Below are 24,791 nucleotides of genomic sequence, written 5' to 3'. Positions count from 1 at the left end.
AAATCGATTGCTTGACAGAGACAGACACGGAAATCGAAGGAACTTTGTTTCCTTTTATTTCCTTCTTTGCGTATTTAATTTCTAAGATTGTACAGAGGGAGATCGAAGGAACAATCAACCAGGAGTGTACTAAATTCCATGTCTATTGTCATTCGCAGTTGTGAGAATAGGGGTTGGATATCGGGGTTGAAAGAAGAAGAGACACCGGAAGTAACGAAGGTGAATTATTTATTTGTTTCTCACTAAAATAAAACTTCATTCATAAATAATAACAGCTTTTACCTCGAAACGTCGTGAGATACATTTCGTTAGCTATAGTGTTACAGAAGAGGTATCAAAATCATTGTCAGAGGATAGAAAACACGGTATAATATCATTGAAATAAATTCCCGGATATCTGACGCGATTTACCTTCAATCTAATACATAATATTATGACATGTTATTCAGATTATAAATTCATCCGGCTGCAACGGGGCAGCTCAGATGCGCAATTACATGTAGATAATTCGCTAAATTTTTATCCTATTTACACGAATAACATACGATCGATATTTATGTTAACGAAAGATTTTTCTCCTCTCCTTCGTTGCACTTAATAATTTCAAAATTTTACAAACAATTTGCCCTCTCCATTCCGATACAATCATATCCATAAAATGTCAATGTCCAGTTCATCGATGTTATCTCAGATTGCACAGGAACAGCGTGACTGCGACATTGAAGTAGAACCATCCCTCCATGTGTTTCATTGCGCTCCCTAAAATCAAAAAGAAGTGGTATGGTTTTTAAATAAACAGTTTATAGACGGCACGGAAGAAAACAATCGATATTATTAATATTATATCTTCTTTATTATTTATCTCGAGAAGCAGTTAACAAAATTGCTCTTATATTAAACTATCATTTAAGGGGGCATTTAACTGTGAACGCACAAAAAAAAGCATATTTTCAATCATTTTTTTCTCAGGAACTATTGCATAAAATTGAATGAATGTTTTTTTCCCCTTAAAGGTATGATTAAGGAAAGTAACTAAAAAAAATTGTTTTTTGGTAACAAATATTTCGTCATTTATTTACAAAATAATATGCATGTATGCAAGAAAAAAAAGTTATCCGCTGGCGCAGGTGATTTTGGCTCTCCTGTTAATCTGAAACAGAAAATCGAAAAAGTTTATTAAACTATGTCGTCACACCTATGGTCGGAACCATATTATTTATTTCACTTATTTATTTCATCGAAAATAAACAAAATGGCAGCGTTTCTTGTGAAAGAGAGAAAAAAAAAACACTTTTTTTTGTACCGTAAATCAGGTGAAATTGTAAGTAAAAATCAAAATATCAACTACTTGGAGGTTCCGACGATAGGTGTGACGACATAGTTTAATAAACTTTTTCGATTTTCTGTTTCAGATAACTTTTTTTTTTGCACACATGCATATTATTTTGTAAATAAATGACGAAATATCTTTTGCCAAAAAAAATTTTTTTATTTACTTTCCTTAATCATACCTTTAAGGGGAAAAAACATTCATTCAATTTTATGCAATAGTTCCTGAGAAAAAAATTAACGATTGTCACTTTATCATTGTATAAGTAGAAATATAATTTCTGTCGTATGTTATCTGAAGGATCATAAATAACGCAGGAAATTCAACTACTTTCCTCGTTCAGTCTTTCTTTCAAATATCTCCGCGAAATAAGAGATTTTACGAGCCAGCGGTCCCTGAATATTCCGGTTTCAAGCGAATCGGCGAATTTTGTCTTTCGAAAGAGAGGATTACCATAGTAAAACGTACCAGTATAGGAAGATTCCCGAGTTCCTAGTACAGATGCCAAACGTGGACGTTCCTCGTTCAGTCGAACGCCATCCTGTTCTTTATACAAATGAAAGACGTTAGCATGACAGATCACGTGTAATTCGCCTTTGCTGAAGCTGTCTGGTATAATCTCGAAATCCAGGCCGGCGATAGTCATTAGCTGCTGATTGTCACCAAACTTGTCCGTCGCATTTATCATGAAGCTGGCGTTCACCTGCAATACAAAGTTGCTCTGATAAATTAAACTTACGTATCCTTCATACTACGAATGAATATACATTATATTTCATTTATCACAAAATACTTGTTCATCTGTGTAATTTACATGCAACATATTTATACCATAACAATCGTCTAACTCCAATCGTCAATTGATCGTTAAATTTATTATTTTTATTCAAGATCGACGACATCCACACTGAGAATAAATGGTTCTTTATCTTAGATACGGAAGAATATATTATAGAATTATTGTTCATGTGGAGAGGAGACAGTATAGGTTTTTCTTTTCTAATTTATCAAGCCACAGAAGCATATAATTTCAGGTTGAGTCAATGGAAAAGTTAGGAATCGGTAATGTTCATGTGTATGAAGCATAAAACTAATTACATATTCACGCGTTGGTAATTAAATGAAAACAGGAGAAGTTAAATCATAGAAAAGCCTCTTTCTATAAAAATGTGATACACTTGAGGTCATACTGGGATTCAGCCAATATACAATGTATATAAAAATCATATTAATACTTAAACAGAAAAAATATTTAACTACATTTCATCAAAGTATTCACATAATTTTTAAATACTCCATAGTTGAAAATATCGCCATATGGAATAATGACAAAATTATATAGAATCTTTCATTTCTATTAAATGTAGAAATACTCGTAGATGACTGAACGTAAATTCATCGAAAGTCCATAAATTACGTTATTCTTTTCGTACTGTGATTATTATAGTTAATAGAGGATAAAAACGAAGAAAATGAACGGCGTAAAGTAAAGTACTCTCAGTGCTTCCTCTATATCTCGTTTATGGGGTAACGCTTCGATTTTAAGCCGCAAACGATTTGCGGTATATTCAGCCATAACTATAATGTTTATCGGATTGTTAGGGTACCCATAAACCGTTTCAGATTGCTAGCTTACGTCCAACTTATAGTTCCTGATTAAATGAAATCGGTTGGTAGTCGAGAAACCGTGAGGAGATTCCGCGCGATGTTTATAATTTTCTAAGCACCCTCGCACTCATAACGGAACCACATCGACGCATTAAAACAGAATTTTTCATATTAAGGTCTTCGAAACTAGAGCGCTATGAAATTAAAGTTTCATTATCAGTTTCATGTACAATTATTATTAATAACAGATATTATAAACAATATTTCTACGACTTGTAATTCTTTATAGAACTGATTATTTCTGTTTACCAGAAATGCAATTAACATACAATCTCAATTTTGATAGCTAGTTTAAGTTGAACAGGATTATAAGTAAATACTTCTTTGATGAATTAAAAATTGATAGAAAAAAAACATTATATAGTAATTAAATACATGCGTTAAAATATCTATAAATTTATAGTATTGTAAATTGGATGTTTAGTAAAAAAAAATGAATAAATATTCATGTATCATTTTATTGTCACTAGTTTTCTAAAATAACTAAAATAAATATTTATATACAAATTATTTTTTATTCATTATTTTAGTAAATATTCACGATTGAATTATTCTTTATGCATAAACACGAACAATTTAACTGAAATTATTTTTAATTCGTTAACTCAAGGTACGTTTTCACGTAATAACGTGCAACGTTCTGTAATTATTGCATTATCGTTGTAGCTTTGTAGATATTTTCTGCAATAAAATGATGATACTAATTTACATATAAATGGAACATGTTTTAAGCGAGTAAATAAATGGGGATGTAACTTAATATGAATGAATAAAACTGAATAAAACTTATTTATTAGACATATTTATTATTCTATCTCTTTATTTAATAATTTCAATTCACCTTCGTGTCATAGACATTTGTGCCATCACATATTTATTCCACGAAATCAAATTACGTGTGTCTCGCTATTGCAGGTACTCCGACTAATTAATCTGTTAGTAATTGTAGATGTGAAACAATTCCGTTTTGAGAAGGATTTACAACTAGAACATCGTAATAAAATGAAAAATAAACGTGCTTGGACTGTATACAATAGAAGGTTTCGTAGTGAACTTTATCTTTTAATGCACCTTATGGAATTCAGTAGCGTCAACTCTGGCGAACATGGTTGCATACCACAGAAATTGTCCGCCACGACCAATCCACCGATTACAGAAGTGTCTTAATGCTTCTCGTAATGCCTCCCTTGATTGCCGTGCATAATGCACAGGGCAGCCATCATGTTGGTACCACGTCACTAGACGAGTACTTAGTGGTACAATCTGCAGTAAAACTGGCAATGTCTCTCTTAAGAAAATTGAGTACTTCCGGCTTGTTAAATGACCATGAAAAAAATACAGTCTAATTATTCGACCGGCGAGTGTACCGCACCATACATGAACATTCCGTTGTCAGTAGTATTTCATTTGTTGAAGTCAATGAGGTGATGTTGCTTAAATTAACTTGTTGGAGGTTGGTGGATATCGCATGGGTAATAACAATTAAGTATTAGCGTGAAGTGTTATTATGAAGAATGGAGGGTTATTAATATGCAGCTGGTCATCTGGTCGAAACTATAATACGTATTAGCACTTTTATTATTAAATAGTGACGAAGTTGTGATATTTCATTTATAATACGTTTCCCTTAGAATTTATCCATTTGAAACCTAATGATTGAAGAAATATCCACAAATATGTTAATAATTTTCATTTATTAGGTTGGAAGGTTCATTCTATGTTCTGAACGATGAAATTGTTCACTTCTTTCACTGTTATCGAATTCCATTTACATTTGTTTTTTACTATGAATTCATAATAAAAATAAAGGAATAATAATGACAATGTGTTAAAGTTACAGCCAACAATCAAGTGATAATTTTCCCAACTGTGTCGCATTCGCGTCGTTTAGGTGAATAGCTGTTGAACTCTCACGAACTGGCAAATTGATTGTACGATTCCTCAATCATGCCGCATTCTTATGAACACGTTACACAGTTATGTTGTATGTTGTATGTTGTCACATAACGAAACGTCATATGTATTCCTATAATATCATATAATCCTCCTGTTGTTTCAAACTGTTTCAAACTGATTCATTTGCTCGAAAGGTTCACTCACCTTTGTACTCGGTATAAATTTTCTCCATACTGGAATGTTATGGTGTGTTTAATTTGATAACTTAACATTACTCGTTTTTGTGCATGTGTGGTTAAATTTATTTTGTATGTTTCAGTTCAGAAAGAATCGTCACCGCAGGAGATTCTCTTTTTCTTTAGTTATGTTAAGGGGTTGTTATCGATTACTCTGATTGATCCTAATTTTAGTTTTTATGGTATTAAATATTTATAAGAAATTTGTATAATTCAGCTAAGTGCTGAAGAGTATTTTCAGCGTAAGGAGAGAGAGGTTGAAATTCGGTGACTGATTTTTGAATGAAAAAATTAACTATTTAAAGATAAGCCAGTGCCTAATTTTGTGTCTCAACTAGTTTGCATTATTGCAATTCCCAAATAATTCAATTCAATTTTACTTAGGATAAAGAACCATTTTATAAGAAATTTTAATCAATTAAAATGTTGTTTATATAATAATCAATTCTAGACTGCGGATTTTATACAATATATTTTATTAATTAACAAAATAATGTTAATATTTCGTTTTGCATTAGTGCATATACCTATTCGTTATATTTAGCATATATTGTCATATTCTCTTGTACCATAAATGTATAAAATTCTCAGTTCGAACATTTCTACTTGGAGACAATTTTATTCAAATAAAATTAACTCGAGATTGTAGTAACGCACGTTAAAATGTATAATGACCAATTACGTTCTCAGGGCGAACAGCAAGCGTCTCGATAAGCTTCACAGTGCAGATGACGGAAGCCAATACAGGCAAGGGAGCTAACATATTGATCGTTACAGTACTGACAGTTTATCGAGACTACCAGGGCCAAGTTGGCCGAAAGTTTCTACATCCATCAACCTACCGGTACCCCATTGACAGTCCACGTCACATTCGCTGGTGGATTCCCCGCAGGAACAGTGCAATTTCCACGCACAGTGTCGCCAACCGCGTATCGATTCTTCTCGACTTTCACTTGGGGCTTGCCCTTCGGAAGATCTGAAAATCATCGAATCTTTTAGTAAAAAGACGAAGATAGACCTTTTGCGCGAGATGACTTCTGCTTTTGTTTCCTCGCTGAATAGCTATTACGTTTTATCGCGTGTCTTTGTTGCTTTTACAATGCCGAGCGTGTCAGTAAAAACGCTTTGATACCAACGAGGCATTGTTGCACGTACGAGATTTATTGTTCAGCAGCCCAAGCGAAGGAGTCCTCCGCGATCATTTCAGTTTCTTGCATTAAATAGGGACTACAATGAACAAAGGCCAGGAATGTACCGAGATATTGTAGGAAACATGATATCCTCGCGTTTCGTAGCGTGTATCGAATCCAAATTAGCAAGGCTACGGGCAATACATCAGTTCCGACTATCATGAAGCACGATAATTACGACGAAGTTGCTAGTTTGATGGGTAGAACTCATGTGTTACAAGGATTTTTATGTTACATGGGTTTGTAATACGGTAGATATCAGCTGTGAAAACAAAAGCTCGAGTTTTCTTTTGCGGAGTTATCGTTTTGGTATATATCGATTTTAATTAAATGAAAAGTATTTCTTTTCTTTTGAATTTTAAACGAATGTTAATTTCTTTGGTCTTAATAAAAGCATAATACATGTTATTGGAAAATCACGTGCCGATGTTGGTCCTACGTCCTCTCGAGGGAAAGATTATAATATAATTGGGAAATAATTTAAAATAAATATGAACTTTATATTTAGAGACAACTTCTGTAAGAAAAGGAAAAATGCGAGGAAGACATTTCTATTCTGAATCAAATATTTAAATTTATGACATAAAATATATAAAAAATATAATTATATACATGTATATTTGAATATAAAACATAAAAGTACATAATAAAGATCAATAAGTATATGTATCAAACATTTATTTTTAATTATATAAACTTAGTATTTTGTTCTGTATTTTTCCTAGTCTTGTGTCATTAGAAATTCTCATTTAGTCCGAGTTCGTTTGCAGTAATTGTAATTATCGTCTGAAGATTTAATTTAAAACTATTACTGTTTAACAGAGTTTGTTAAAATACATCGATATTCACTTAAATTCGTGACAACAAAAGAACAGAAGAAGTTGCGAATAAACATCATAAATGCAAAAAGTTGCGAAACGATAATTGACTAGCGAAAAGGTTTCGTATATCTCTTAAATTACGAAGTAATGAATGGGAATATCATTAACCATAATTTCCTCGTATTTCCGCAGAAAACAGGAAAAACGAGAAAATACTCAATTGTAATAATTTGCACGCTCCTGCGTTCCACTTATTACATCTAATTCCATTTAAGTCGAGCTTCCTTGAAAATTACGGAGAGAGATATTTATTATTTTGATAGAATCGGTTTACCTTGATATGCGGCCACGTAACTTGTTAATAAACTCATTAAAAACTTTCGCCACTCTGCTTGCTGAATTTTAAACAGTACGTTCGCGTTTTTCTTTTATTTCTTTCTCTTCTCCCTCTTGGTCCACATAACTTCGAATGAATAATGCTTAAATTTAGTTTACGCGTTAACCAGGCCACTCTTGAGAGGACTTGCTATTTTTTTCAAATAATACATTCTTCAATCATTTTTCAGAATTATACGTGCTTCACGAGAAAGAGAAGTTTTCTTCAGAAAATTCGTAATGTTTATGTCAACATTGTGATTGAAGGCATTTTTACTAGTCAGTTTCATTAGAAACATACCAAACGAATTATTATTTTAGAAGACGTCAACATCTGCTGAATGGACAAAGCAATTTTTTTAGATAAAAACTTGCTATTTTATTTAAGTTAAACGATCATTTTGAAAGTGTATAAATGAGGGTTTTCAGTAAACTCACTGTCATTTTGGTAAAAATATATATTTCAAAAAAATCTTCGGTTCGTTTAACAGATGTTGACGTTGATATTCTGACAGAATAATTTGGCACGTTTCAGATAAGACCTTCTTCAGTTATCCTGTACACCGAAAAAAAAAAAAAAATGTTCTTGAAGATTTCCTGTACCTTGTCCATTCTTAAATATATCTTAACAAAAACATTTAAACATCGAGTTCAATACTTGTACTGTAAAATTACGCTATGTCTTCGACTGAAATATATATTTAAATCTTGAAAAAAAAATTCTTCCCTTCGAGTAAATATCTTTTAGTACATAAAGCTTCCTAACACCCAGTCCAGCGACTCTGACCAACGTTGTATCATCTTGACAACACCATTTATTGTCAATCCCTGAACGAAAACACTCGAACCAGTCCTTGGTGTCGCGTTCGCTCGGTTCCGTCTATCATTGTCCTTATGAATTGCAGAATCCTGGAAACTCGCGGCGCGCCATTGTTGTATAAGGTTGGCTGGGAGCTTTTCACCGTAGGCTGCCGCGCGTGGTAAAGTATTCCGTACACATAACACGTCATGTATATCTCGGGGGATCATTATACCATCCGCAGAAGGCAGTCAATTTCCCTTTAGCGGCAGTTGAACTGTCAAAGTATTGTCCGACTTCGGGCTGAATGACTTCCGCCTAGCTTGGCAGTGGTTCGTCCCGATGCAGTTCTCAAGGACACGACCGTCGGTGGGATTATCATTTTAAACGTGTCTCGTAATGCTGTGGATGCGGGCGATCATCCCGTCTGGTGAGAATGGAGAAGAGAAGGAGGGAGAACAGGGGGAGCAGGGAAGAGCGAGCGTCTGAGGGATACAAAGCAAGATTCGACGGCTCGATTCACTATCGAGCTTTTACGAGCGATCCGTGATCGGAAAGGAGAGGCGATCGCCTCGTTCTTCTCAAAGAAGAATCGCTACCGCGGTTGCGGCGTCGTTAAGTTGACGCTCGACGAGGAGCACGGGATGGTGGGAACAAAACCTGACGCTCTGTACTTTGCCTTCAGGCGGAGATGGGCAACATTCTATTCGAATAATAGATGACGAATAAGAACACACTACAGGGGAGACCCTGGTAAGGTGATACAGGGTCAGGTTGATGAAGAAAAATTGTTACCGCGCAGGGTTTCCACAGCTTTGCATGCTAGGCTCTGAGATAAGAAGGTGCTTGTTCGAGCTTTGATGTTGCACATACCTTTTGTGCGAATAATAGATGACGAACGACAACATAGGCGAGACTCTGGCGATGTGATGCGGGGAGGTTGATGAAGAAAAATTGTTACCACACAGGGTTTGCGTAGCATGCACACGAGGCTCTAAGATAAGAAAGCGCTTATTTGAGCTTGTATGTTGAATACGCTTTTTATGTTATATAATAATTTTGTGAAATAATATATACATAAATTTATATGCCATAAAACATCCCTCGAGTTTGAGGACTTTAATCAAAGCATTATTGTCTTCACTAATTTTTACTCAATGAATAATTATCAAACTGCTATGTATCTCTTGTGTATTTAAAAGTTTGTCTTGATAGGAATATTTGCACATCTCCATTTCTAATTCACTGCTACCTTTTCTCCCGTTGGCTCGGTTAATTTCGTTACACCGTTCCGCCGTTTCAATTAACCACGGTTGCTGGCGACAATGTCTGTTACCATGTAGAATAATCAGAGACGATAATGAACGGCGGGTGGCAAGAACTGAAGATGCCCAGTGTAAATTCACGAAACTGTAACGGGTCACGATCGGGTTGCCTGATTCATTCAACGTCTATATTGAAAATTAACAGTGCATACTAACGGATCAGCGCGACGGGAATCAGGTGAAGTGATTCTGAAAGGGACTAGGGTTACGTATCGTTGAAACGAAGCTGGTAATTAACAGTATCTCGGTTAAGAGAACCGTGAAAAGTAGATGACGAAGTGAATGACACCGTGTTCGGTTGTTTAATGAGATTAAGTGACGGGAATTTTTCGCTTGCTCGAGCGTTTTGTTTTCAACGGAGCGTCGTTGCCGATTTTCAGTAAGTCCGCGGTTACAGTTTCGACGACGTGTTCTTTGTTCGTGATCATTTGTAATTTTCGCGTCGAAAAATGGAGAAATACGAAGGAGGAAGTTCTTAATTAAATATGATAACGAGGGTAGCTTCAAATCGTACATTTCACGGTTTAACCGATTTTTGTTTGAAAAACCTGAAAGCTAAAACGAATGAAATAGATGTTGGAGCAGCAGTTTAACATATGTTTATTATTTATGCGAGATAGAAAGGAAAGAGCAAACCTACTCTAATAAATGTTTCTACTATTTTATTTGGAATGATGCTTCTTAGATTATATATATGTATATATATTTTTATCATAATTAATAAGTTGTATTACGGATGTGTGTACTTTTTATTTTCATGTAAATGTATATTTATAATTAAAACTAGAAAATTTAGAAGACTAGGTATTATTCAAACATGAATTAATTTTCTTGTTAGTTCCAAAAACACATATGCATATAATAAGTGGAATAGTCAAGCTTATAGACTAAACAGTATTGAAAATATATAAACTTGACATCAGACTCTGCTTAATAATCTGAAAATTTTTATTTTAACTCTCCGTAATTTTGCATATACGCTCATAATTCACATTTCAAGGAGAACTTCATTTCACACATATTTTCGAATATTAAACCGTGTGCTAGTATTATACTGTTACACAACTGTTCTCACCTACAGTGTTCGTATGAATTATTTATAACACAAGCAGAAGATGAAACATGTGGACATCAGAGACGATTAACTTCTACTTAAAGGCTGATTGTAAACATATTTTTATACGTGAAATGATCAGTTGCAATTTTGTATAGCAATATGGAATGGCAATATTAAATATCGTTCTTAATGAAAATGCGAGAACAAAAACGTATACTTTATTTAAAATCCAATCACTTGAAATTTACATAAAATAATTGGATCATTTCTTTGCTAGTATGCTTGCTATTTTATCACACTCTTTTTTGTCAAATTATCTGCTTCTTGAGTTCAAATCGGTTTTCATTATGAAGCTTAACTACTAGGCTTGATATTACGTTCTGATATCTATTTAGTTTCGATATGAATGGAAAGTAAAATTGCAATACTTACTGGCCACGTGCATGTAACCAGAAACTCTTAGAGTAGTGAACGTAGGCAAATCACCGGAGACCTCGCAACGGTATTTGCCACTATAATTTGGCTGTACATCCTTTATAACTACACGGTGGGCGTCGCTTCGATTTGTCTGCAATGTGAAATAAATAGTATTAGCAAAGAGGATTCGGAAACGGTGTGCTTATGCACGCGAATTAGTGATTTTAAGAAATCTAAAATTTATATTGGGTGGAAAGATCAAAGAAATGGGATGATAACTGCAATTGATAAGTAAGTAGGGGTAACTAATCGAAATTAGTAGAAGGAAATGTCGGAAAAGGACGATTTTCAGTTATGCTATTATACATAATATTTTGTTACGTTTTTTCGAGTTACACTATTATAAACCTGAAAGGGGGAAAAATAACAAATGCTTGTTGTTATTATAAACAAGTATCGACTAGATATTAGTTTTGAGTAAGCCAGTTTTGTTTTACAATGAAACATTTATAAAATGTGATATTACTATGACACAAATGATGTCCAATTGAATAAATGCTGCAAATAAATCGGTGTACATTACTTTTTCATCATCGATTTCCACGAATATAATTCTGCCCATCTCTGCAGTTTAGCTGGAAGACAATTAAACTAATAAATTAATAAATTGATAAATCAATCGATGGAATGCCTAGCTATCATTTGGTCGGTGGAATTTATCGATACAGTTTGTGTCAATTTAGTATCAGTCGAGTGAGCATACTTGTCTCTACATATTAGGGGTAATTGTGCTGGAACGATGGGCATAATTGAATAAAAATGGCAAAATGGGCGTACTACGAAGCACCTGTTTCACACTGACGTAACTTATCGACGCAATTCGAGTCCATTTAGCATCGATGATTACAGGATGAAACGAACGCCACGAACGACGTGTGTACCATTTATTGCAAATCGATCGCACTTACGGGCCCGCTTTGACATCCTTGCTCATTCACCCGTTCGCGACAAACAATACTTCACGACAACAATTAATTTAATGTTGCTGATGGCAGCGATAAATCACGCAATTAATTTTCGTCCCGCGCGATGCTCGTGGCACTTGGACACTGTCATAATGTTCATTTATATTCACTTTTGTTTATTATTAATTACATATAGACAAGAAATTTGAAATAGTTTTTATTTTTCACACTTTCTCTAGAATAAAAGAATTTTTACTCTGCCAGTATTCCAGAATAGAAGAGCTCTAAACAAATGTTTGAATCTAGACAGAAAATTGAAAGAAATAGGTGATCGGTTACCTCGAGGTCGATTATCGACGCGATCGATAGCCGTGTTAACATTCGGATGGAAAACGGCATTAACTTTGGAAGAATACGCGGTGCTATTTCAATTTTTTTTTTAAATACCAAGGAACGGAAGAAAGCAATTTTCGTTGAAATAGCAAGTTTCGTCCCGTCCCAATGTTTCCGCATGAGCATCCAAACAGATGTGTAATTTTGCAGCTCAACTGTGGAAAATATAACAGCGCAAGGCACTGCTCGTGTATGCGAGAGATTACACATAGAGGGAGGAAAACGAACTGTGTAAAATTACGGATTGAATGTTTATCTGGGAAACAAGTAGGGTGGGTCAAATATATGCTATCGACAAGCAGTTACGTATCGCTACAGCCAAGCCCAACGTTTCACACCGTGGCAGTCTGGTTATTTCAGCCTACTGATAATAGTTACAATTATCATTTGTGAAATTCGAAGTAGCGGTGTCTGGTACTTCCTACTTCATTCCACCTACTCGTTATGTCGTTCCATTAGTAATGTTGTTTCTTATCTTGTTCCCTAACTTCGGGTTCAATTCAAATAACTCTTAGTAGTTCATTACAGAGGAGTAAGTAAAAATATTAAGAATAGAAATTAATTCTGTTCATTTATATTCAACTATTTATAATGGTAGTTTAAAAAAGATATATTTACTCATACACATAACCAATTCTCAATCTGATAGTCATTAAAATTTTGCTTATTGTAATTCTTCTGCAATTATTATAATTATTAGCCATACTTGTAATCCGTTAGAAGAATAATAATAAACAAAATTTTACTTAAACCAGAGTACAAATAATTGAATACAACGGCACAGAATTAATTTCCACATATAATATTATTATAAATACGAAAATATTTATGTGGTACATGTAGAATTTACTTAGCCAACGAATACATTGCGTACGAGTCTCAATATTACGATTAATAAATTTCCAGGTCCCTGTAGCATGGTGGAAAATAAATTCCGTCAGTCATTCGCTATCAAAAATCGCACAGAGTCGCAATACGTTGTTCGTAGACGTTGATTTTCAAATGCGATTTTCTCGTAAACAAATCTGCATAGGGAGAGTAATGAATCGACATTTTTCACTCGATTTTGAGTGACGCGTTACCGCGATTCCGGCCGTACTATAATTTTTGTTACACGTTCTGTATTTCTTCCTCGCCAGTGGTAGGCGTCAGGCGCGATTTATCGGCTCGATGGGCTGCTGTTCGTACTTTCCTCTGGTAAAATCTAATTGGAAAAGTATTGCGCGCACGGGAGCACCTCGATGGTACGCTGTTCGATCGGCTGTACTCGTTCATGTACGCTTGGAATTCGTGCAGCCTCGTGAAGGTTTTAAGAGATTTTTAACTTGCGTCGAAACGTTAATTTTGTGGCACCTGTTCTCCTTTTTCTAAACGCTTGTTCCTCGTTGCACGCGAACCGTACTTCGTGTTCACTTCGTGAGAAATTTTATAGTATCAAGTATCCCGTGTACAGATACGAAACATTGATATGTTGTAATGATTTAATACGTCTTCGAAGCTTCATTTTTTTTTACGAAAAATGAATTATTTTTATTTAATCGAAATGTCAAACTTTTTATCAAGTATACATCCTCGATACCTTTCGTTCTTCTTGTGTAAGTATTTTTGTATTTTACTATTTTGCCCAATCTTGCTCTTATATGATTGCAAAGTAGCAACACTTTTCAAAATATTTCTTGATTTATTGTATCATAGGATGAAATGTCGTTGGGGCGCAAAAGAAAATTATACAATGCACACCCTTGATGTATGTTTCTTTACTTGAATCAATGATTAATAAAATAATAATTTCAGTATCAGTTGGATAAATGACTCGTTCCATCATATAGAATTAAGACGGTGCAAAAGGTACCCGGTTTAAAATGTATCGAAGCACTGAATTAACTTGGTTAAAATGGCACTGTGAATAACCAAATTCAAATATATATTCCCAATGTGTGCGAGGATTCGTTCAAATTTCGTATAGTTTAGTAGTGGGAGATCCAGAATAATAAGTTTGTTCAGTATCACTCGAGTGAATGAAATTTGATTAATTAATATCACCCGTGTTCCACCATGCTGAATTAAAATAGCACAATAGGTATTGCACGAACAAAGGAATAATATGAAAACGTTGAAATAATTCAATAATGTATTTTTTTTCATTATTTTTGGATATACAATAATTTAGAGAATCGGTAGGAATATATAGATGATTATCATCAATAAAGTTCCATCAGATTAATCAGGATTTCTTCCGACTAGCTGCGGTGCGGTTTGCTTGGTCAGGGATGTTTATGCACGCTTTTAGCAAATTAGAATGCATACGGTGAATAGAAACTTTAACGTTTCACCAAGTATCTATGGAATTCGTGTGTCAGCGTGAGATTTGGTTTTTTGGTTCGCTTGGAAGCGTCGATCTTGCATTGATATTCCATCTTAATCGGGGCCAACATTAAATATGAATCGTATAATCGATATTTGTACTTAAGTTCCATTTACTTTCATCGTATATCATGTAGGTAGATGTCTGTGTTTCATTACACTCTTATCCTCTGCGTGAAATAAAATGTATTTTCTAGAAGGAAGTTTTTCTTTTCTTCAAAGAAGCTTACATCACTTTGAACTTACAGTGATTGATGGATGAAATAAAATTCTTTATATTAGTTATTGCGCATGCATGAAAGAAAATGTTTATATAGAGAACAGTTCATGAAATTGAAATTCAACTGCAAGAAATTTTTAACAATTTCAGAATCTTTTGTATTGTGGCAGAAGTGTTTGTAAAAAGTTCTTTTTTTTTTTTATTAAAATGACTGGAAACGAAGGAATTTTCTATACTCTTTAATTAATTTTTTGTACTATTTTCTATACTCTTTGATTTCTAATAATAGATTTTCACACGATGGAGAATGCAGACAATTACGACGAGTATCTTTAATTAATTAAAAGACAAGTGCATACGTCGGCACGTAGTTCGTCATGAAGAGTTATATAATAAAGTAGAGCATGAATGGCAGTAACTAACTTCAGAGCCCGGTGAAACTTGGGGAAATATAATCCGGGAGACTCGCTTCTGTTCTCGACGGGTTCGCGTCAGGTGCGAATGTAAAACGTGATTCGCAAAGGATCGCCTCCCCCCAACTTTTAATAACCAGGAATTTTCGAGGATATTTCTAACTCGTACATAAACTGGTGACAATTCACGAGAAAATGTCCAGCGTGTTACTGTTACGCAATTCTGGAAACGTTTTTATTCGAACTGTGCTTAATTAACGAAGCAGCCAACTCTTGAGGGACTAATTTAAAATGGTTTAATCGAATACACACAAATCAGAGGTTTTTATTAGTCTCATTTTAATACCGTCTATTTTTCAATTCTAAAGAGCACCGTGATTGTAGATAATGATAATTTTTAAACGTAGACATATATATCAATATCCCTGAAGAGGTTTAAAACGAGAAAATTGGGAACCAAATGCAAAAACACAGGATAGTATTATAATCACGTCGTACGTAAAACTTTAAAATGAGAAATGAAGAAGGAGGTTTGATTACTCAAATATCAGTCTAAAATTATTTCACTATGATTTAGTTTGCAATCTGGATGTAAAACTGTCGAGAACGTGTACTTACATCAACCTTGGTACCCAAATCCCCGAAAACAGCGATCGATGGCATCTCTTTGGGTACGTAACGAAAAAATTCGGAACCCTTGTACCATTTGACTGTATACAAAGTGTCCGATTGAAGATCGTATCTGCAGCTCATATTGACGGTCGTGCCAGCTGCTACGGCCAATGGAATATCGATGGAGACATTGCTAAGTCCACGAACGCCTGAAAATAAAACGGCATCACAGTCCTGGCAGCACTTGCATTAACACATTGCGTACTACACCTATTTCGCTTCTGTTATCGAGCGAAAGTTCCATTATAGGAAATGTCACTTTATTAAAATTGTATTACTAAAAATTAATTCTTTTATAATGGAAATTTAGTTGCTCTCTTAACACAGTTCCTATTATTTAAAGTAGATGAGACGTTGAAGTGGTACGGAATGTACCACCTTGTACATACGTATGTAACGTACAAAGTTTTATAGAATAAAGAGAAAAAGTTTGTTTCTCCTGTATTCTTGTAATAAATAAGAAGCTGCATTTAGCTTATGTGAATTTTTTCTTCGTGGTGTATAATAGTGATCAGAACTAGAAATAAGAAATCGTAGAAGATTGTAAAACTGGGCTAATAGAGTGTTCGGAGAAGTACAAAGTACGATACTTAAGAGCCATCTCGAAGAATCGAAAAACGAGGTTTCTTGTGACGGAAATCACATACTTCTCTTCTTACCAGTGAGTCAAGCGGCAACCACTTACCCTGCGATAACTTAAACGGACAAGTGCTTAAGAAACTTTCTGCGTAAGCTTGGCAACGTCAGCGTTAACGTTAGCCACCTTGGGGATTACGTTCGCAGGAAGAGAATCGAGCAGAGTGACAGGAAAAGTTCTGGCATCGGTGTCAGCTTTTAAATATCTTGGCAGGGAATTATGCGCTTCATTTCTTTTCAGCGTAAAGAGTGTTCTTGTAGTAGAAGAATAACTGACAAATAATTGTTCATTGATCGTCTACATAATCGTGTTGCATTTGATGGGAATTATTTCGAGTATGTGTCATAACTAATTCTAACCATGAAAGTTTTGTTATCGTAAATAGTTGGATTGGCTCAACCATTATGCCATGACAATAAAAATATATAGTCCTATTTTTAAAATATCGATGATTTCGAATTTTTTTTTTTTAAATATAGATTGAGAATATTTCTTATTAAAGCCAATATATGTTTGTCTGTGACAATGTACATTTTTCCCATCTATTGTATCCTTTTATATTTTATTCTCTCTGTGTATAATATTTTTGTACATATTAACATAATTTATAATACATTTAAATCAAATTAAATTTCATCGAACGTCAGTTTTTAGGATGTTTCACTACGAGGTGAACACGTTTGACGATCACCATTCCTTCGCGACGTTCAGTTTTCTCTTTCGGAATGGAAGTATGTAGTCGCATGTTACATATTAGGTTTACGTTTAATGTGAAAATTGAACCTTCCGTCAATCTGCACGCGCAACATTGTACATAGAAGGAAATTGCAGAGCAGAAGAATCTACTATACATGCATATTTCCCTTAAAGGCACAAATTAATAATTAATGATCGTGATATAATATTCATAAGTCTTTGATGCCTAAGGTGTTCTCGGCAAGTTTTGCCCTATTTCAATAAACTATTTGTAAACTTACTTTGCCACGCGAGAGTGGAATTCCTGAATAGTTACATACTAATATGGAATAATCCATAGCCTTGTCGAGTAAAGTGAGTACACTCGCGAAGGTTTTCGATCTGATTAGTTTCAAGATGACTACAAAAGGTCGTCGAAATTGTTAAAGTTCTTTGGAGAACTCTAGCTTATTAATGAATGTTATCATTCCAAAGAATCTACATCTACAAAAATATATTTTTCATACAAAATTAGGATCTTTCTTTCTCAAATTTTTCTATCACATTCCACATTCATCAGTAAAAGTAGTCCAATTTTGTGTCGGTCATACTAGGCGCTATCTCTATGCTACTCCAGCTACTTTTTTTTTTTTACAGAAATAGCAATTCATTTTAAGCCAACGTTTCGTTGAATATTTTAAAAAACTAACGCAAACATTATTACACCGACTGATTCTCAGTTTTTTTTCTTTCTCGACTCATTCATAATTCATTTTAATCTGAATACCTGGCGCAGCTATTGCCAAAGGCATAAAATTCTCACGTTGGAGCCTGTAAATATTGTTAGACTCCCAGCTGAACGCAACGTGGACGCCCACGGCGGTGTTTGTGTGCTCGTCATAGGACGTGGCGAACGCCTGGAGTTCAGTTATCGCCAACAGACTGACAAGTTCGTCTGTTCAGTCGACGTTTCGGCTTAAGACGGAAAAAAATCTATTGCAAGTTGAACGCTCAGGTCACGGATTTGCGAGATCACCGTTGCAACGCACGTGAATGGCGCACGATACGCCGCGCCGGACTGACGTTCCAATTTTATCTTTAATTAACCATTTTTCACGGAAACGTGCGCCCAGTATACTTACTTATGAAGCGACGCACGTAATGCAATTAATCGTTAATTAATCCAAGACGTAATTGTACGCCATATCAGAAAACAACAATTTTATGTTTTCAACGATATTATGACCTCGGTAATTGTATGTTATATCTTTCGTTATCCTAGCACATAGATAGACGGTTCTACTATAGCATAGGAAATTATTAAGAGAATGTCTAGACAAGTTCAAGCAATTATAAATACAACGACTCGCGCGATAAATATTAATATGTTTATTCTTCAAGAGTCTTAAATAGTTTGCAGAATTTTTAAATGATTGTTACGTATTATTAAGATCACAAAAGCACTTTTCGTAATAAGGAATAGGTTTCCTTTTAAATGCATTTTCAATTCCATTTTTTTTTCTTTTTTTTTTCAGAAATTGAACAATCGTAATAACATTATTAATCACTGTATACATGTCGATAGTATTGGAAAACAGAAATACATAAAAAGATGGGAGAGAATAAATAACTGGGATGAATAAGTAACCCAACAGTAAATTCGATTAATAATCGTAATTGTCGTTCTATTACGATAAACCTAATTTACGGGAAGCCGATTCTCCTCATTGCTCGTCTCTCGAACCGATTCGATCTTACGGGCGATTATTTTCCTAATTGCGTTCCGATACCAAGCAAGTGCAAATGTTCGTTTAATTAAAAATCGATCGCAGTAGGTAGGAGATTACTCCAATTTATTTCTACAATCCAGAACCTTGTCATTCGCTTTATAAATGCGCGCTGCACCTATGGGATGAATAACGACTAGTGATAATCCTGTCATCAATTAGCGTCATCCACTCTATTCCTCCGCATGGCGACCACGTCCTGCATCCATCGGTACCGTGTATCAAGAGCTGTAATCTAAGTGAGAAACAGAACTTTGTGACAACATTAGAGAGGTTGAATGTAATTAGAGCTTGCAACTGAGGACGTCTATTCCGTACATTTTCAATATTGGGATACGTATAATCAGCTGTTTGACCGGAGATCGATTGCAATGTGCTTGCATATTAGCACAAGAAGGTTTAAATGCCATGTATAATTCAGTTCAATTTGCATTTCCATACTAGAGCACCGATACCGTTCGTACCTTCGATTAACGGAATACCGATAATGTCATACAGATCAATGAACAGGAATGTCGTAAATAAATAAATATTGCATTGCTCCAGGCTGTTATGTCTAATATCGTAATCCACGGCATTCAATCGTCGCCTTATACAGAAATACTCAGAATGTACATGTTCCACAAACTACGTTTAATGTGTAATTTAAGTGTAATGGTACGTTAAATTCAATTATATTGTTTCAGTAAAGTCCATGGAAATATGTAGATTAATATAATATGTCTTACACGTTTAATATCACTTTAAATGTAAGATCTTAATTTTATATTGTCACTATCGTGTATTTTTATTTCATCATAGTTGTTTTATTATTCTTACCTCTTTGCTATTGTATTATTTTCAATGAATTTGTATTTTGATTTATACATATATGTATAAAAAAATAAGTATCAAATATTCGCTTTTATGATCGACGAAAATACGTTTATTTCAACATTTTTCAAACATTTTGAGTTTAATTCAATAATTTCAGGTTTATCGTATTTATTGAATATTAATCGTGGTATTTCGTGTTGATTGAAATTTAATATTTATAGCTTTTAATGATCATCAAAAGCCCAGAATCTGCCAAATATTGGCTGTTGTTTCCTGTAACGCTATTACTAGCCCGAAAGCTGCATTTTCTACGCGGTATTAAACCATTTTTCATTCGTTTAAGAATATTCGCCGTAGCACCATAGAAACGTTAAAACGAAAATTTATTCTGTACATATACTACGCATGCATAGGGTATCAATTTTTTAGCAAGTATTATGCGATAACTTCTAACGCAAACGTTTCTGTTTGTTTCGTTTTTATCGCGTGTTATAATTTGTAACGAAATCAACGAGACTCTGATATTCAAATTTTAATGTGGGAAGTTGCATTTTATCAGATCAGCTGATCAAACACACTTAATATTCTGCAGGTTGTTTGTGTTCGTGAGTTGTTTGGATAATCGACCGACTGCAACTATACGACATTAACAAACCAAAACGGTACAGACAGTTTAATCGTTCCTACTCTCGTTTGCTATTCTCTTTGAGTCACCAATTAATACAGTTTTCTAAATAATAAAATTACTTGCACAAAACTCCCACTTTCTTTTTGTCCGTCATGATACATAGAAATTGTTTCAACTTGTATATATCATTTTCAAACCATTATTTATTTTTTAGAAATTTCTTCCCATGTATGTTACTGTCTAGTTTCTATACAAGGTGTTCAGACATTATTGGTACTGATTTTTTAGGTGATTTTAGGTTACACCATTTTTAGGCCATTCTCTTGTTTAATTCCAATTTCAAATTTCTTTTCATTTGCTCGAATAGCCAAATTCTCAGTTAAATGTTCTGAATTTGCAATAACATAAAAATAACGTTAAAAGAGTCGTCTGTGGAACAAGTAAGAAGAACGCTTAGATTTCTAACGAGCGCAATTAATTGCCTCACTAAAGAATCAGTGGTACGCGTACATTCGTTCGCCAGATCGCTCTGGCGAGATTTAAATACCGGTTGTTTGCTAATCACCCCGCTAATCCTTAATTACCGCCCTAGCGCGATTGTTATTCGCATCGTGGTTGGCGCTACACGCATCTTCCGTTTTTGGAAGGTGAAACCTTCCCATAAATAACAGTAGCTCGAGACAATGGCGTCGCACACTCTTGCTAGCTATATATCAACCCTTTGCCCTTAAATTATCGCTGGGATAATAGGGCGAGCGAAGCTGAATCCCGAAATCATTTTTCTTCGCTACCACTTTGCACGTTCTTCGTCAAATTGCATGCCCTGACGTTAAAATACAGACTATTGGGATTAGTCGCGGTACGTTTCGGCGCTTAGGTATCGAACCCTCTGTAAAGGCGCGGTTTCTATAATTATCGTACAAGTAAATCCCACGACATACAACTGTTTCTAACATGGTGCAACAATTTCACATTTTCAGTCATAAAATACGGTTAAGATCTTAATATCACGTAATTTCAATTTTGTAATATTAAAGTACCTATTTAATTATAATATCCTGTAACGTTGATTATCATATCTTTACTTTAATTATAATAAGTCCTTAATTCTACCATAATACCTCTGTTGCAGAAATTTTCTAGTAAATAATTAAATAATACCTAGAAGCAAATAGTTACGAACCTTCACTATGTTTGGTAGCAAAATTCTATTATTAATTTCTTCTAACATTACTGTTTTTGAAATTCATTATTCGAAGTAATGAACTACAATTGAGTTGTTTGAGAGAGATTCGCTACATAACAAAACATCTTGCAATAGAATAAAGTACAAATCACGATTATTATTCCAATATTCTGAATACCTTCGTGAAATCTGTTTTCAGTGGCGCGTGCGAAACTAATTTACAGAAATTGGGATATTACGTCGATATACTCGTTTACCACATTTGATATATGTATTTACGTCCCGAAATATCGAAATTCACTTCGCGCCGTATCGCGAAATTAACGTGCGCATATCGGCGGGAATGATTGCGATGTTATTAACTTTTCTTATTAAGCGCAGCTGCCGTAGCCCTCATTATGCGTAAAATAAATTTCGCATCGGCCTAAGTACACGGTAGCCGGGGAATAGTAATCAGGCCATAATTACTTATATATTTCCAAGGGCCCATAGTGCGGCCCTTCTAAAAAGTCTTCCGAGCATTATGTATATCCTTGGCAAGATCCCCTACGGCCGCGAAAACGGAAAAGCCAAAGGCGTAAAGAGCTTGTACTTTGAAATGAGATCCCTTTCTTTCTTCAGAACTCAACTAAATGAAACCTCATCCCTGATGCACCGTCGGTCGCGGAGGCTTTTATTGTTTCGTGAAAGATGAGAGAAAAAGAGCGAGTGGAAGTAGCCTTTGAAAATATTTGTTCCGAAGAAAAGGCAAAACAGCCCGCGGTTTATGGTTTGTCTCAAGATCAAAAGGCCGATAGGGACGCCGTCTATTTTATTTGATTAAGGTTACTGTTTGGACCGACGCCGACGTCTCGGCCTTCCGTGTTTTTAATTTGAATCTCTTTCTAATTAGCACGAATTAAAGATGAAAAGTCTGGTGATGTTGTTGCACAATTTTCTTGGTATTAATTTAAAAATCGAGGTTTTCTAACAGTAGAGAATTGTAAGCAAAACTTCATTTTTCAATGTACAACATGAAATATGTTCAATATGTTGCAATAAGACATATGGTAGATGCTATGTCAATACTTTGTCATTTTATCAAATGTTCTCGAAAATTTAATATCATCGATGCCTCGTATATCGAAGTCGTCGTCTGAAACATAAAGACAGAGGTAAACATACGTAAAGTGACTAACACGAGTAAGTTTGTGCTTATGTTAATGGCCTTGTTTAAGTGGAATGAGGCAAGTAGAGTATGTAACATGATACAAGAAAAATATACTCTTCCAGTATTAAAGTTTTTATGATTATTATATTAATATCGAAAAAGTTGAGTTATCTACAGTTTCGTACATTAAACATGTTTTCCATATTTCCTTCTAGTTATGATATTCCTTAAGAGTCATTTAATTTGGAAAACTCTGGTCTATATATCCACATACATACATACATACCTACATGACTATATGTCTGTATGTCCAATGCCCAAGTGTTTACATGTCTAAACGTCTATACATGTCCATATCGATATTCACATCCACGTCCATATCCACGTTCAGCTGCATGTTCATGTTCACGATCATGTCTTTGATTATAATTGTATGCCCTAAAGGTTTACCAATTAATTACTTTTATTGAAATTCACCTATGATACAATTATATCTCTCAGACCCTTTCACATTTTCATTAAAGCTCATACTTAAAAAGCTAATAAACAAACCACTTTCAACGCTTATAAATTCCTTCAAAACGTAACTAGATGCCGAGCAACTTAAGCCCTCGATAATATTTGAGAACCTGCCTGAAATAACTCCGAAATCCAATAACGCAGAGCGCGTTCAATAATATATAATCCATGGAGAACTAAACATTAATCTTAACGCTCGGCATCGATTTGGTTCGGAAAGTAAGTAGCTATAAGGTGGAACGGGATCCTTTAATCCATCAGATGGAAGTGTTACGATCGTCTGGTATCGCTACGTATCGGCCACGGTTCCTGAGCCATATTTAATTTCCAATGGAAATGGAGAATCCATGAGCCGAGGCGGGCTGGTTCGGTTAATATTGGAAGATTCAGCGGCGCTTGTTGAATTTTTAAAGTTTCGAGTCCGTGGCAGACGACGACCAGTAATCGGAGGAAGAAAAAGAAACCCCGGAACCCAATGCGATAGGAACCCTCCGAATGGTCTTCAACTTTTATACGATGCTCGTAAAAAGTTTTATAATAAAATGTACACCAGCGCGAGGTATTTCGGCTAAGTGTCTGACGTCTAGTCGCATATAAGGATCTTCAGATTCTGCCTATTTTCTTTGATCACGTCTTGGTTAGACGTAATATTTACACTTTGATCGATCTCAGACATCGTTCCACATCCGGAGATGCTTTGATTTCGATATATTCCTGGCTGGAATTATTGGAAAACAAAATGAAAAATGTAGCCAGTGCAGACAATATTACTAAGAATGACATTCGATCTCTGGTTTAATCTATTTGGTATAAAGCATCTTAAAATTAGCCTCGAAATGCCAGAAATACATCGAGAAAAAGAAATTTAACGTAAAGTAATATTCGTGAATAGTTTTATAATAATATTTAGACCAGTATGAGGATTTCTATGTAGGTGAAAGAAAAATAATTAAATTTATTTTTGTGTATATTGGACATATAGCAGGTCTACACATTCAGCCATTTATTGTTCAGTATGAGTTTTAATTAAATCATGGATGTACGAGCACCCAGGCAGTATTTCATTGGTATGTACTAGATGTATTAAGACAGAATATTTCTTTAAAAGAGAATTATTTTATAATTTCGAATGGAAAAGAATATGTTTATAGGAGACGCTTTAAAATTTAATATAAACAATGCAAAGTCATATACTTAATAACATTAAATTAATTATTGTATATATACATTATATATTACATTAATATATTTA

General features: G+C 34.6%; 1 protein-coding gene across 1 annotated transcript in view; it reads right to left on the bottom strand.

The window, feature by feature from the left end:
* Positions 1 to 200: 200 nt before the first annotated feature.
* The window catches only part of LOC128873958 (uncharacterized), a 61,067-nt gene continuing 36,476 nt past the window's right edge, over positions 201 to 24,791 (bottom strand). The window contains exons 2-6 of the mRNA XM_054118049.1: positions 16,088 to 16,290; positions 11,130 to 11,265; positions 5,973 to 6,106; positions 1,799 to 2,033; positions 201 to 759 (exon numbers count right to left, since the gene is read on the bottom strand). Of these exons, the coding sequence (XP_053974024.1) occupies positions 683 to 759; positions 1,799 to 2,033; positions 5,973 to 6,106; positions 11,130 to 11,265; positions 16,088 to 16,290 (785 nt within the window). The 3' untranslated portion in view covers positions 201 to 682. The remainder of the gene's footprint in view (positions 760 to 1,798; positions 2,034 to 5,972; positions 6,107 to 11,129; positions 11,266 to 16,087; positions 16,291 to 24,791) is intronic.

The sequence above is a fragment of the Hylaeus volcanicus genome, chromosome 3 (genome assembly GCF_026283585.1).
Source record: "Hylaeus volcanicus isolate JK05 chromosome 3, UHH_iyHylVolc1.0_haploid, whole genome shotgun sequence".
Lineage (NCBI taxonomy): Eukaryota > Metazoa > Arthropoda > Insecta > Hymenoptera > Colletidae > Hylaeus > Hylaeus volcanicus.
Note: the sequence above shows the minus strand (reverse complement) of the source record. Positions and strands in the feature narration are given on the sequence as shown.